The sequence below is a fragment of the Bufo bufo genome, chromosome 6 (assembly GCF_905171765.1).
Source record: "Bufo bufo chromosome 6, aBufBuf1.1, whole genome shotgun sequence".
NCBI lineage: Eukaryota > Metazoa > Chordata > Amphibia > Anura > Bufonidae > Bufo > Bufo bufo.
In genome coordinates this window covers 180,434,782-180,450,397 of record NC_053394.1, presented here as the reverse complement: position 1 = coordinate 180,450,397, position 15,616 = coordinate 180,434,782, and the positions used below count along the sequence as shown (strand labels likewise).

At 45.6% G+C, this 15,616-nt stretch overlaps 1 protein-coding gene across 3 annotated transcripts in view; it reads left to right on the top strand.

Annotated features, from left to right (window-relative positions):
* Window positions 1-15,616, top strand: part of LOC121005089 (gastrula zinc finger protein XlCGF26.1-like) — a 58,704-nt gene that overhangs the window by 30,393 nt on the left and 12,695 nt on the right. For 2 of the 3 annotated variants that reach the window (XM_040437625.1, XM_040437627.1), the window contains exons 5-7: window positions 1,075-1,172; window positions 1,629-1,743; window positions 6,715-7,257. In XM_040437625.1, coding sequence (XP_040293559.1) covers window positions 1,075-1,172; window positions 1,629-1,743; window positions 6,715-7,257 — 756 coding nt within the window. The remainder of the gene's footprint in view (window positions 1-1,074; window positions 1,173-1,628; window positions 1,744-6,714; window positions 7,258-15,616) is intronic. The other variant, XM_040437628.1, reaches the window with a different exon arrangement.

Genomic DNA, 15,616 nt, shown 5'->3' with positions numbered 1-15,616 from the left:
TACGTCCTGCCTAAGCAGTCCCAGGTCCACCCGCACCGCCTCGATTTTACAGGTGAGGGAGGACTGGCAGGAAGAGATCGCTGTCAGGAGCTGTTCCGACACCTCTTTCAGTGTAATTTCAGGTTCTCCAGCATCCTCAGGCTCTATCTGTTGCGCGGCTTGACTGCGCTCACTGCTGCACGTGGAGTGGCGGGAGCCGCTGCGCCATTTTGGTTTTCTTGGCGGGCATACTCCTTGAGCTTATCAGCCGCGGATTGCGCCTTGCTGGGACCCATTTCGCGCTGTCTAGGCTTCCTCCTTCTCCTCTGCACTTGCCACTCAGAATTTGAAGTAGGCAGCGTGGCAGGATTAGTCAGGATTCTGTACAGGGAACGGAGCAGCTCTTAAGTGCGTGGCCCGGACAGCTAATCATTTTCACCATGATAAGCCACCTCCCGTTTACCCATACATTTTACTGAGGCAGATGGCTTCTCTGTCAGGCAATGTGACGTCGGGACATGTGCAGTGCTGCAGAAGGGAGTGCGTGCAGCGCCCCGGCTATCGGGCTACCCAGCATGTATTGACATGCGTGGATAGCCATACCTGATTTGGATATGTGCAGTTTATCCTACTTGGCGGGCAAACTAATATCTGGATTCCTGCTCTGATACACACGCGGATGTCTTGGGTCGACGCCACAAAAGTGATACATGGACCCGATCTCCCCTCAGACACCTCCCATATGTATGCTTCACGTTTCCTCCTTTTTTTTTTTTTTCTTTTACAAAGGATGATTATATTTGTATATATTTCTGTACCTAATGGTCTATCACATGACCCAAGGGGTGGGGCAAGGCCCACAGGGTATGCACTCATTTAGCAGGTGTGTATATATATGTACTGAACACTGGTGTCTATTGTCACTCTGCTTGAAAAAGACTCACTGTAGTCGAAATGTTGGATCTTTGGTGAATAAATTAGGAATTGCACTGAAGACATCGAGTTCTGCAGTGCTAAATTGTTTGACATTGTCCACGTGCCATCACATTGGTAGATGTGGGACAGTGTATTCAGCAATGCGTATATTTCTTTCAGACGGATCCAGTGACAGAGATAAACGACAAAGATCTTCCAGTCCTGTCCATTCAGATTATACAGAGGAAGAGAAAAGTGGTCCACATGATGATGATGTGGTAGGTAGAACTGAAAATGCTGCCAAATGCAGTCATATAGAAGTATAAGAAACTTTTAAATACATAAAGGGAATCAACAAGGTAAAAGAGGAGAGAATATTTAAAAGAAGAAAAACTGCTAGAAGAGGACATAGTTTTAAATTAGAGGGGCAAAGGTTTAAAAGTAATATCAGGAAGTATTACTTTACTGAGAGAGTAGTGGATGCATGGAATAGCCTTCCTGCAGAAGTGGTAGCTGCAAATACAGTGGAGGAGTTTAACCATAAGGCCATCCTTCATATAAGATAGGGCCAGGGGCTATCCATAGTACTCAGTATATTGGGCAGACTAGATGGGCCAAATGGTTCTTATCTGCCCACACATTCTATGTTTCTATACGTCTGGAAGCTTATAGTTTCAGATCTTGCTTTGGTACACTATGTCATACTTTTTTCTTTATTGTTCCCGGTTTACTAGGGTCAAGAATCACTTCAGATTAAAGTTGAAGTTGTAGAGGAGGAAGAAGACAAGTTGTACAGTAGTGGTGATGTGCTGTGCAAGCAGGAGGAAGTCCCAGTAGACATCGCTGCAGGTGAGGAATAAATCAGAAACCACCATTGTCTGAGATAGCAAAGTCCCCCCCTTCTCATTCATTTACAGTATATTGTATTCAGTGAATGACTGTGACTAGTAGTGTAGGGTAATAGTGAATCGATAGATATACATGTACAGTACAATAAGCTATAATATCCTATTTTCATTCTGTTTTAGAGGACCATTCCTCTTGAGGAATATTTTAGTGGAGTTTGGTGTTGCATGTGCAATAAAAAAAAAGGGGGGTTTTACTGAACTTAACTTAGGCTAGTTTCACACTAGCGGAAGCCTTCTCCGGCAGGCTGACTATAATGGGGGCAGGCCGGAATTCCGGTGGCAGCACAGCAAACATGCTGAGAGGCAGCCGGAATAAAACTACGACCATGCCGTGCTGCAGCCGTCAATGGGGTCGGAGCGGACCTAGCGGCAGCACAGATTTGGCAGGCTGTTCACCCACCAGAACAGCCTGCCGGAGAAGGCTGCCGCAAGTGTGAAAGTAGCCTTAGTGTTGGTCATACTGCTAGGACCCTATCTGAAGGGGCCCATGGAGCACCATATCTCTATTCTTCACACAGACAAAGGCCCTGATTTATCAAGACCAGTGTGATACACTAGTCATGATAGGACCTGGTCAGCCAGAGGAGGCATTTAATTTATGACGAGGTGCTGGCCTTGTGATACATTAACCTCTTAAGGACATAGGGCGTACAGGTACGCCCTTGTGCCCTGGTACTTAAGGACACAGGGCGTACATGTACTCCCTGTGTATTTTCGATCACTGCCGTGCGGCTGGCAGTGATCGGAACCCGGTGCCTGCTCAAATCATTGAGCAGGCACCTAGGCTAAATGCGCGGGGGGGGTCCCGTGACCCCCCCATGTCGGCGATCGCGGCAAACCGCAGGTCAATTCAGACCTGCGGTTTGCTGCGATTTCTGCAGTTTCTGGTCCCCGCGGTCCCTGACCGCGGGGATCAGAAACTTTATATGCCTAAAAAAAGTTTTATTCACCCCCCCTGCATCCCCGAATGATTTTTATGGTGGCGGGAGGTGCAGGGGGAGGGTTGTGGGCGGTGCGGGAGGCGGGCGGTGCGGCAGGCGGGATCGCGATCCCCCGCCCGCCTCCCCTTGAAAATTCATTGGTGTTCAGTGGGTATACCAGGGTGCCAGCACATTGCTGGCACCCTGGTATAAACGGCTGACATCTGCGATGCGATGTCAGCCGTTTAACCCTTTCCATACAGCGGTCCGTACGGACCGCTGTATGGAAAAGGTTAACAGCGCAGGGAGCTCCCTCCCTCTCCCATTGGGGGGCTGCTGTGCCTTTGCAGCCCCCCGATGGGAAGGGAGAGAGCCCCCAGACAGCCCCCCGAGAGATCCCCTCCTTACCCTTCCCCGTCTGCGAAGTTCTGAGCAGACGGGGAAGGTTCCCATGGCAACAGGACGCCTCTCAGGCGTCCTGCTGTCCATGGTGCTGAACAGATCTGTGCTGAAAGGCATAGATCTGTTCAGTGTAAGTAAAATACAGTGCAGTACAATATATATTGTTCTGTACTGTATTATACAGACATCAGACCCACTGGATCTTCAAGAACCAAGTGGGTCTGGGTCAAAAAAAAGTGAATAAAAGTGAAAAAAAAGTAAAAATCAAAAAACACATTTATCACTGATAAAAAATGAAAAAAATAAAATTCCCTACACATGTTTGGTATCGCCGCGTCCGTAACGACCTGATCTATAAAACGGTCATGTTACTTTACCCGAACGGTGAACACCATAAAAATAAAAAACTATGATGAAATTGATATTTTGCCCACCTTACTTCCCAAAAAAGGTAATAAAAGTGATCAAAAAAGTCGCATGTACGCCAAAATTGTAACAATCAAACCGTCATCTCATCCCGCAAAAATCATACCCTACCCAAGATAATCGCCCAAAAACTGAAAAAACTATGGCTCTTAGACTATGGAGACACTAAAACATGATTTTTTTTTGTTTCAAAAATGAAATCATTGTGTAAAACTTACATAAATAAATAAAAAGTATACATATTAGGTATCGCCGCGTCCGTATCGCCCGGCTCTATAAAAATATCACATGATCTAACCCCTCAGATGACCACCGTAAAAAAATAAAAATAAAAACGGTGTAAAAAAAGCCATTTTTTGTCATCTTACGTCACAAAAAGTGTAATAGCAAGCAATCAAAAATTCATATGCACCCCAAAATAGATGCCAATCAAACCGTCATCTCATCCCGCAAAAAATGAGACCCTACTTAAGATAATCGCCCAAAAACTGAAAAAACTATGGCTCTTAGACTATGGAGACACGAAAACATTTTTTTGGTTTTAAAAATGAAATCATTGTGTAAAACTTACATAAATAAAAAAAATTATATACATATTAGGTATTGCCGCGTCCGTGACAACCTGCTCTATAAAATTACCACATGATCTAACCTGTCAGATGAATGTTGTAAATAACAAAAAAAAAACGGTGCCAAAAAAGCTATTTCTTGTTACCTTGCCGCACAAAAAGTGTAATATAGAGCAACCAAAAATCATATGTACCCTAAACTAGTACCAACAAAACTGCCACCCTATCCCGTAGTTTCTAAAATGGGGTCACTTTTTTGGAGTTTCTACTCTAGGGGTGCATCAGGGGGGCTTCAAATGGGACATGGTGTAAAAAAAAAACAGTCCAGCAAAACCTGCCTTCCAAAAACCATATGGTGTTCCTTTCCTTCTGCGCCCTGCCGTGTGCCCATACAGCTGTTTACGACCACATATGGGGTGTTTCTGTAAACTACAGAATTAGGGCCATAAATAATGAGTTTTGTTTGGCTGTTAACCCTTGCTTTGTAACTGGAAAAAAAATATTAAAATGGAAAATCTGCCAAAAAAGTGAAATTTTGAAATTGTATCTCTATTTTCCATTAAATCTTGTGCAACACCTAAAGGGTTAACAATGTTTGTAAAATCAGTTTTGAATACCTTGAGGGGTGTAGTTTCTTAGATGGGGTCACTTTTATGGAGTTTATAATCTAGGGGTGCATCAGGGGGGCTTCAAATGGGACATGGTGCCAAAAAAACAGTCCAGCAAAATCAGCCCTCCAAAAACCAAACGGCGCACCTTTCACTCAACGCCCTGCTGTGTGCCCGTACAGTAGTTTACGGCCACATATGGGGTGTTTCTGTAAACAGCAGAGTCAGGGCAATAAAGATACAGTCTTGTTTGGCTGTTAACCCTTGCTTTGTTAGTGGAAAAAATGGGTTAAAATGGAAAATTAGGCAAAAAAATGAAATTCTCAAATTTCATCGCCATTTGCCAATAACTCTTGTGCAACACCTAAAGGGTTAACGACGTATGTAAAATCAGTTTTGAATACCTTGAGGGGTGTAGTTTCTTAAATGGGGTCACTTTTAGGGAGTTTCTCCTCTAGGGGTGCATCAGGGGGCTTCAAATGGGACATGGTGTAAATAAACCAGTCCATAAAAATCAGCCTTCCAAAAACCATACGGCGCACCTTTCCCTCTACGCCCCGCTGTGTGCCCGTACAGTAGTTTACGGCCACATATTGGGTTTCTGTAAACGGCAGAGTCAGGGCAATAAAGATACAGTCTTGTTTGGCTGTTAACCCTTGCTTTGTTAGTGGAAAAAATGGGTTAAAATGAAAAATTAGACAAAAAAATGAAATTCTCAAATTTCCTCCCCATTTGCCAATAACTCTTGTGCAACACCTAAAGGGTTAACAACGTATGCAAAATCAGTTTTGAATACCTTGAGGGGTGTAGTTTCTTAGATGGGGTCATTTTTGGGTGGTTTCTATAATGTAAGCCTCGCAAAGTGACTTGAGACCTGAACTGGTCCCTAAAAATTGAGTTTTTGTAAATTTCTGAAAAATTTCAAGATTTGCTTCTAAACTTCTAAGCCTTATAACATCCCCAGAAAATAAAATATCATTCCAAAAACAATTCAAACATGAAGTAGACATATGGGGAATGTAAAGTCATCACAATTTTTGGGGGTATTACTATGTATTACAGAAGTAGAGAAACTGAAACTTTGAAATTTGCAAATTTTTCCAAATTTTTGTTAAATTAGGTATTTTTTGGTGCAAAAAAAAATTTTTTTTGACTCCATTTTACCAGTGTCATGAAGTACAATATGTGACAAAAAAACAATCTCAGAACGGCCTGGATAAGTCAAAGCGTTTTAAAGTTATCACCACTTAAAGGGACTCTGGTCAGATTTTCAAAAAATGGCCTGGTCCTAAGGTGTAAAAAGGCTGTGTCCTTAAGGGGTTAAAGGGGTATTCCAGTTAGAAAAAGTTATCTAGTATTAGATTGGTGATGGTCTTACTGCTGGGACCCCCACAGATCACAAGAACGGGGACCTCTACACTATGAAGCCTCCCCTGAAATGAATGGAGTGGCTGGTCGGAATTGTCGCCACTGCTCTGTTCAATGATCGAGATTCGTGGGGGTCCCAGCTGTAGGAGACCCACTGACCTAATAGTTATCCCCTATGCTGTGGAAACACCCCTTTAAATGCCTCCTCTGTGTGCCAGACTGAATTCTACAGCAGCTTGCAGCTGGCGTAGATATCATTCATTATTTACACCAGTTTTTGGCTTAAATAATGATAAATGAGCCATGGCCAAAGGCTCCACCCACAAATCCTGCCATTGCCTTGCCCTCTTTTCAGAAATTGCGTAAAAATGCCAATTGCAACTAATCTAGTGGCATTTAAAATGCTGCAAAACCAGGTTTTGCGACTTTTTAACTCCAAATCCCTGACGTAGGGGATAATAAATCTCCCCCTTATCATACATGTGGCTGTGCCTGGTACTTCAGCCCATTTACTTGAATTGCTGTACCACATGGGGGTTATATTCTATTGTATTCTTAATTTTTAGTTTTTGAGTAAAGTTTTTGTCATCTTTAAGAACTGCTATTTGTTTATCCCCAGCGAATGCACACAACATCAGGAATTCTTCTGCAGATTGGGAATTAGAAGATAACAATGACTTGGATAATTCCCCAGAAGAAAGCTGCAGTTTTCAAAACAGGCATTCTGGACTCCAGGATGTCGATATAAATGATATTAATGAGCTTTCTTATGATGTGGACATGACTCCTGATAAAGCATTTTTTTCACTGTATGGTGCAGCTCACAGTGACAAAATTTTCACCTGTATAGACTGTGGTAAGTGTTTCACCCAGCATGATGCACTGTTGATACACCAGAGGGCTCATGTGGAGGAGAAGTCATATCCATGCTCTAACTGTGGGAAGTTTTTCAAGAAGAAATCAAACCTTATTCAGCACCAGAAAATCCACACTGGTGAGAAACCGTTCCTCTGCTCTGACTGTGGTAAAAGTTTTACGCGGAAAGCTGATCTCATAAAACATCAGAGAATCCACACAGGAGAGAAGCCATTTCCATGTTCTGAGTGTGGCAAATGTTTTACCCAGGTATCCGCTCTAATAAGACATCGGAGATTCCATTCAGGTGAGAAACCCTTTCCATGTCCGGATTTTGGGAATTGCTTAATACATAGACAAACTCCAATGAGATTCCAGAAAACCCATGTGCGGGATATAGGGGAACATTTTCGCTTGAAAGTTTTACATGCATGCGAAAAATAGTTTTTTTAAACCAGTAAAGTATTATTTTTAAAACCACTTGAAATAATTTATAATACAATTATGTCTAAAGCTCAGATTAAGTCCTTGGGTAAACGGTGGGACCCAGAATGGAAAACAGACTGGGTAGTGAAAAATATCTGGCGCTGGCAGTGGCAGTACTTGGTTTGGGCATAGTCTGAAATCCCCATCATTGGGAGTTGTCCAAGTTAGCTCTTGTGCTACTGTACCATTGAAATCAATGCCTTTCCTTTTAAATCAGTATTTTAGTTTTATGTTCTCTCAGTAGTATTCAGTTAAATTATGCCATTTTTAATTTTTGGAAAATTTTAAGTAAAATGAGTCTAAAGACTTCTGTCAATGTTTGAGTCTGTTCTACTGGGATACAGAAAAGATGCTCCCAAATTGTTATTTTAAAGGGGTTGCCCGGGTTAAGAGCTGAACCTGGACATACCTCTATTTTCACCCAGGCAGCCCCCGGACTTGAGCATCGGAGCAGTTCATGCTCCAATGCTCTCCTTTGCCCTGCGCTAAATCGTGCAGGGCAAAGGCATTTTTTAGGAGTTCCAGTGAGGAACCGGGCTCTCCATAGGGCTGCCAGGAAGCCTGATGACGTCACCGGCACTGATGGGCTGGCTCTAGCGCTGCCCTAGCCAGTAAAACGTCTAGGGCAGCGCTAAAGAACGCCCATCAGAGCCAGTGACGTCACCGAAAACACTGCCGGACGGAGGCCTCCGCCCGGCAGTGTGGTGTTATAAACAAAAGAGCCCGTGCCCTGCGCGATCCAGCACAGGGCAAGGGAGCGCATGGGACCATGAGATGCTCCGATGCTAGCATCAGGGGGGCTGAGTGAAAATATGGGTATGTCCAGGTGTGTGTGTGTGTGTGTGTGTGTGTATATACACTGCTCAAAAAAATAAAGGGAACACAAAAATAACACATCCTAGATCTGAGTTAATTAAATATTCTTCTGAAATACTTTGTTATTTACATAGTTGAATGTGCTGACAACAAAATCACACAAAAATAAAAAAAAGGAAATCAAATTTTTCAACCCATGGAGGTCTGGATTTGGAGTCACACTCACTCAAAATTAAAGTGGAAAAACACACTACAGGTTGATCCAACTTTGATGTAATCTCCTTAAAACAAGTCAAAATGAGGCTCAGTAGTGTGTGTGGCCTCCACGTGCCTGTATGACCTCCCTACAATGCCTGTGCATGCTCCTGATGAGGTGGCGGACAGTCTCCTGAGGGATCTCCTCCCAGACCTGGACTAAAGCATCTGCCAACTCCTGGACAGTCTGTGGTGCAACGTGACGTTGGTGGATAGAGCGAGACATGATGTCCCAGATGTGCTCAATTGGATTCAGGTCTGGGGAACGGGCAGGCCAGTCCATAGCATCAATGCCTTCGTCTTGCAGGAACTGCTGACGCACTCCAGCCACATGAGGTCTAGCATTGTCTTGCATTAGGAGGAACCCAGGGCTAACCGCACCAGCATATGGTCTCACAATGGGTCTGAGGATCTTATCTCGGTACCTAATGGCAGTCAGGCGACCTCTGGCGAGCACATGGAGGGCTGTGCGGCCCTCCAAAGAAATGCCACCCCACACCATTACTGACCCAATGCCAAACCAGTCATGCTGGAGGATGTTGCAGGCAGCAGAACGTTCTCCACAGTGTCTCAAGACTGTCACGTCTGTCACATGTGCTCAGTGTGAACCTGCTTTCATCTGTGAAGAGCACAGGGCGCCAGTGGCGAATTTGCCAATCTTGGTGTTCTCTGGCAAATGCCAAACGTCCTGCATGGTGTTGGGCTGTAAGCACAACCCCCACCTGTGGACGTTGGGCCCTCATATCACCTTCATGGAGTCTGTTTCTGACCGTTTGAGCAGACACATGCACATTTGTGGCCTGCTGGAGGTCATTTTGCAGGGCTCTGGCAGTGCTCCTCCTGTTCCTCCTTGCACAAAGGCGGAGGTAGCGGTCCTGCTGCTGGGTTGTTGCCCTCCTACGGCCTCCTCCACGTCTCCTGATGTACTGGCCTGTCTCCTGGTAGCGCCTCCATGCTCTGGACCCTACGCTGACAGACACAGCAAACCTTCTTGCCACAGCTCGCATTGATCTGCCATCCTGGATAAGCTGCACTACCTGAGCCACTTGTGTGGGTTGTAGACTCCGTCTCATGCTACCACTAGAGTGAAAGCACCGCCAGCATTCAAAAGTGACCAAAACATCAGCCAGGAAGCATAGGAACTGAGAAGAGGTCTGTGGTCACCACCTGCAGAACCACTCCTTTATTAGGGGTGTCTTGCTAATTACCTATAATTTCCACCTGTTGTCTATCCCATTTGCACAACAGCATGTGAAATTGATTGTCACTCAGTGTTGTTTCCTAAGTGGACAGTTTGATTTCACAGAAGTGTGATTGACTTGGAGTTACATTGTGTTGTTTAAGTGTTCCCTTTATTTTTTTGAGCAGTGTGTGTATATATGTATATATATGTGTATATGTATATATATATATATATATATATATATATATATATATATATATATATATCTATCTATCTATATCAGGTCCATAAATATTGGGACATCAACACAATTCTAACATTTTTGGCTCTATACACCACCACAATGGATTTGAAATGAAACAAACAAGATGTGCTTTAACTGCAGACTGTCAGCTTTAATTTGAAGGTATTTACATCTAAATCAGGTGAACGGTGTAGGAATTACACCAGTTTACATATGTGCCTCCCACTTGTTAAGGGACCAAAAGTAATAGGACAGAATAATAATCATAAATCAAACTTTCCCTTTTTAATACTTGGTTGCAAATCCTTTGCAGTCAATTACAGCCTGAAGTCTGGAACGCATAGACATCACCAGACACTGGGTTTCATCCCTGGTGATGCTCTGCTAGGCCTTCTCTGGAACGGTCTTCAGTTCCTGCTTGTTCTTGGGGCATTTTCCCTTCAGTTTTGTCTTCAGCAAGTGAAATGCATGCTCAATTGGTCAGGTAATTGACTTGGCCATTGCATAACATTCCACTTCTTTCCCTTAAACTCTTTGGTTGCTTTTACAGTATGCTTTGGGTCATTCTCTATCTGCACTGTGAAGCATCATCCAATGAGTTCTGAAGCATTTGGCTAAATATGAGCAGATAATATTGCCTGCTGCTATATTCATCCTGCTGCTTTTCTTAGCAGTCACATAATCAATAAATACAAGAGAACCAGTTCCATTGGCAGCCATACATGCCCACGCCATGACACTACTACCACCATGCTTCCCTGATGAGGTGGTATGCTTAGGATCATGAGCAGTTCCTTTCCTTCTCCATACTCTTCTCTTCCCATCACTCTGGTACAAGTTGATCTTGGTCTCATCTGTCCATAGGATGTTGTTCCAGAACTGTGAAGGCTTTTTTAGATGTCGTTTGGCAAACTCTAATCTGGTCTTCCTGTTTTTGAGGCTCACCAATGGTTTACATCTTGTGGTGAACCCTCTGTATTCACTCTTGTGAAGTCTTCTCTTGATTGTTGACTTTGACAAACATACACCAACTCCTGGAGAGTGTTCTTGATCTGGCCAACCTTTGTGAAGGGTGTTTTCTTCACCACGGAAAGAATTCTAAGGTCATCCACCACAGTTGTTTTCCGTGGTCTTCAGGGTGTTTTGGTGTTGCTGAGCTCACCAGTGCGTTCCTTTTTAAGAATGTTCCAAACAGTTGTTTTGGCCACGCCTAATGTTTTTGCGATCTGTCTGGTTTTTGTTTTGTTTTTTTCAGCCTAAAAAATGGCTTGCTTCACTGATAGTGACAGCTCTTTGGATCTCATCTTGAGAGTTGACCGCAACAGATTCCAAATGCAAATAGCACACTTGAAATGAACTCTGGACCTTTTATCTGCTCATTGTAATTGGGATAATGAGGGAATAACACACACCTGGCCATGGAACAGCTGAGATGCCAATTATACCATTATACCCCTTCACAAGTGGGAGGCACGTAAGCAAACTGTTGTAATTCCTACACCATTCACCTGATTTGGATGTAAATACCCTCGAATTAAAGCTGACAGTCTGCAGTTAAAGCACATTTTAAGTTTCATTTCAAATCCATTGTGGTGTTGTATGGAGCCAAAAATGTTAGAATTGTGTCGATCCCCCATAGTGACACAGTGAGAGGTTTGGTCTGGGAAAACAGGTATTTTCCTCCCAGCATGTGCTGCTGGGCTGATTTACAGCCAGGTGAGGTCAAATACTGGACCGGATTTTGGCAGCACCTGGCTGTCCTTTAAATAGGCAGCTGGGCTCAGAAGCCATGTCTCCATGCTGGGATCTGGGAGCCTTGTGTCTGGATGAAAACTTGCTACCTGTTTGGCGTGAAAAGAGGTTGGTGCTGCTATCGGCAAGGACTCTTTGAGGCAGAATTGCCCCATGGTGTTAATTACCGCCAACACCGCAAGGTGACTTTTTTTGTTTGAATATGCTTGTTTTGTCACTTGCCTAAAGTGTGAATAAAACACTGAACTGTTTGATCCAAAGAACTTGTTGTTGCCTCTATACTGCGTCCGCTAATCCTGTCTACCAGAGCGAGTCCCCACAATTGGTGGAGGATGCGTGCAAAAGCAGTGAGGCTGGCGAGAACGCCGATATTTTTGGTTTCTGCATTTTTCATACATTAAACCATCTGTATTACAACCAGTGCCCCACGACCAAATGGAGGCTGTTGTCAAGGCCCTCATGGAAGCTAATCTGCAGCAGCGAGAGACAAACCTGCAGCAACGGGAGGCTAATGAGCAACAGCAGGAGACTAATACGTTGCAGGAGCAACCTCGAGCGTCCACAATGCCCGGAAAGCAGTCCGTGCTGCAATTCCTAAGATGACCCCAAGACGACATTGAAACCTACCTGGCGATGTACGAGAAAGTGGCCATCAGGGAAAAACTACCCCGTGACCAGTGGGCTGAGGTCGTCGCTCCATTCCTGGCATCCGATTCCCAGCGGGTGTATTTTGACTTGCCGGACGATCAAGCGGCCGACTACGGGAAAGTCAAGGGTGAGATTCTGGCAAGACTGGGGGTGAATGTGTTGGTCCGGGCCCAGTAGGTGCATCAGTGGAGGTTCAACCCGGCTGAGCCTGCAAGACCCCAGTATTCTAACTTACTTCACCTCTTGCAAAAATGGCTATAGCCTGATGTGCTGAGTCCCACTGCTATGTTGGATCATCTGTTAGCCTATATGTTCTGGAGGGCTTTGCCATACCCTCTCCAGCACTGGATCGGTCAGGTGTCTCCTGGCAATGCCCTTGATATGTAGGACCTGGTGGAACGCTATGAAGCTACCAGGAATCTAAAGGACGGTTCTGTCGGGAGGGGGTCGGCAAACCCCAGAAATCTCCACCCCAGGCCCGAAGATTTGAGCCGATAAAACCCGCCCGGGATGTACCCACGGCGGACCTGGCTCCGATAGTCTGCTGGCGGAGTCAGGAGCCTGGCCACGTAAAAGCTGACTGTCCCCATTGGGTTGAGCCCATGGACACTAACTGTGGCTACCGTCAGTCGCTATATGCCAGGAGGCTGTGTGCAACAGGTACCCCAGAGTCTCTAGATCACTTGTGCCAGGTGAAAGCGGGAGACACTCCAGCGGAGGCTCTGCTAGACTCAGGGAGTCTGGTGACCCTAGTAAGGGCTACCCTGGTGCGGTCCACTGAGTATACTGGCCGGAAAGTCGGGGTGATGTGCATACGGTGAGCCTTAAAAGACTAACCCACCGCTGGTGTCTCTAACCACGGTGGCCGGTAGATGGACCCACGAAGTGGCTGTCGCCACAAATCTACATTGTGAACTCCTAATAGGGGGAGACTTCCTGGCACTGTGGCCTGCTATGAGAGTGACTGATACCCATGAGACAGGGGTAACCCTAGCAGAGTGGCCTGGCTCAGGGGGTAGACCAGAACTCTGGGAACCTGAGACCGAAGGGCCAGCGGTAGGGGTGACCCCCACTTCGCTGGAAGAGGGGGAGACAACTCCGCTAAGTGTGATGGTGGGAGACGTGGAGGACTTGCCGCCGGGTCCTAAATTGGCGTACCTCAACGTCTCCGGGGATAATTTTGGTACCGCCCAACGTCGAGACCCAACTCTATCTCGTGCCTGGGAGAATGTGTTAATAGTAGATGGTGAACCACAACAACCTGGGGCAGAGTCAGTGTTTCCCTGTTTTGTGGTTCATAAAGATATGTTGTGTCGGGTAAACCAACTACAGGGTGAGCCTATCGAACAGTTGATGGTACCAAGGCTTATCGAAAGCTTGTGTTAGATCTAGCCCACCAACATTTTCTCGGGGGTCACCTGGGGCTGCAGAAAACTCTGGATCATATTCTACAGCGGTTTTACTGGCCCAGCATATTCAAAGAAGTGGAAGAGTTTTGTAAGTCTTGCCCGACCTGCCAGATAACTAGCCCCCAGCCACATTTCCATAGTCCCCTAGTACCTCTAATAATTATCGAAGTACCGTTTGACCGAATAGCTATGGACTCATAGGCCCAGTATCGAAGTCCGCCACAGGGCATCAACACATCTTAGTCATTCTAGACTACGCCACTTGGTACCCGGAGGAGGTGCCACTGCGACATACCTCGGCCAAACTCATAGCTAAGGAGTTAATGGAGATGTTTTCCCGATTCGGACTACCTAAAGAGGTTCTGACCAACCAAAGGACCTCTTTTATGTCCAAGGTGATGAGGGAACTCTTAAGTTGCTGCACATAAAACAACTACGGATGTCCGTTTACCATCCGCAAACAGACTGTCTGGTAGAACGGTTTAACCAAACATTAAAAAATATGTTGTAAAGCGTAGTGTCTAAAGATGGGAAGGACTGGGACCTCCTTCTGCCCTATCTCATGTTCAGTGTGGGAGGTACCCCAGGCCTCTACTGGGTTCTCGTCCTTCGAACTGTTATATGGCAGACACCCTAGCTGTCTCTTGGACGTGGCCAAAGTGGTGTGGGAACAACAACCCACTGCACATAAAAGTGTAATTGAGTACATTAACCAGATGCAAGATCGGATAGAGACAGTGTTGCCTCTTGTTAGGGAGCATATGGAGGCAGCTCAGTGAGCCCAGAGTCGGGTCTATAATCAGCAGGCTCGGGTCCGGATCTTTAACTCGAGTGATCAGGTTTTGGTTCTAGTGCCAACCGTGGACAGTAAGTTCCTGGCTAGGTAGCAGGGGCCCTACGGGGTACTCGAGAAAATTGGAGGTGGAAACTACAAGGTAAACCAGCCAGGGCGATGAAAGTCAGAGCAGGTTCACCATGTGAATTTGCTCAAACCGTGGAAAGATAGGGAAACCTGTACAGAAGACAGCCCGCGGCTGGGTTTTCTAGGGGGAGAGGTTCCAGCCCCTCTGTCTGATGCAAGAGAGTAAAAATGGCTAACGGCCTCTCCTCTAAACAGACTCGGGAGGCCAGGGAGTTCGTTAGTAGGAACACGGATGTGTTCTCGGACCTCCCTGGACGCACTTCCATAATCCAGCATGACATTGTCACTGAGCCTCAGGCAAAAGTCTGATTAAAACCATACCGGGTGCCCGAGGCTCGGAGACGAGCCATATCGGAGGAGGTACAGTTAATGTTATTGAGGAGTCAAAAAGTGAGTGGGCCAGTCCTATAGTATTGATACCCAAGCCGGACGGGACGTTGCAGTTTTGTAACGACATTCGAAAACTTAACGAGGTTTCCAAATTCGATGAGTATTCCCCGGGTGGATGAGCTCATCGAGAGTTTAGGACAAGCCCGGTATTTTTCTGTTTTGGACCTCACAAAAGGGTACTGGCAGGTGTCCTTAACGGAGGCTGAGAAAACTGCCTTAATCACGCCTGAGGGGCTGTTTGAATATAAGGTCTTACCCTTTGGTCTGCATGGCGCCCCCGCCACTTTTCAGCGACTAATGGACATTGTGCTTCGTCCACATTGTCTGTACGTTTCGGTTTACCTGGACGATATTGTCATCCACAGTACCAACTAAGAAAGTCACCTACCCAAAGTGCAGGCTGTAGTGGACTCCCTTCGGAAAGCTGGCCTAACCGCTAACCTAAACAAATGTGCGTGTCACGGCTGTAAGTGAGCAACTAGAGCATACACAGAAAATAGAGCCACTGACCGGACCCAAACTAGGGAGGATAAAGGGTGACCCCTGTCAGACCCTCAAAGC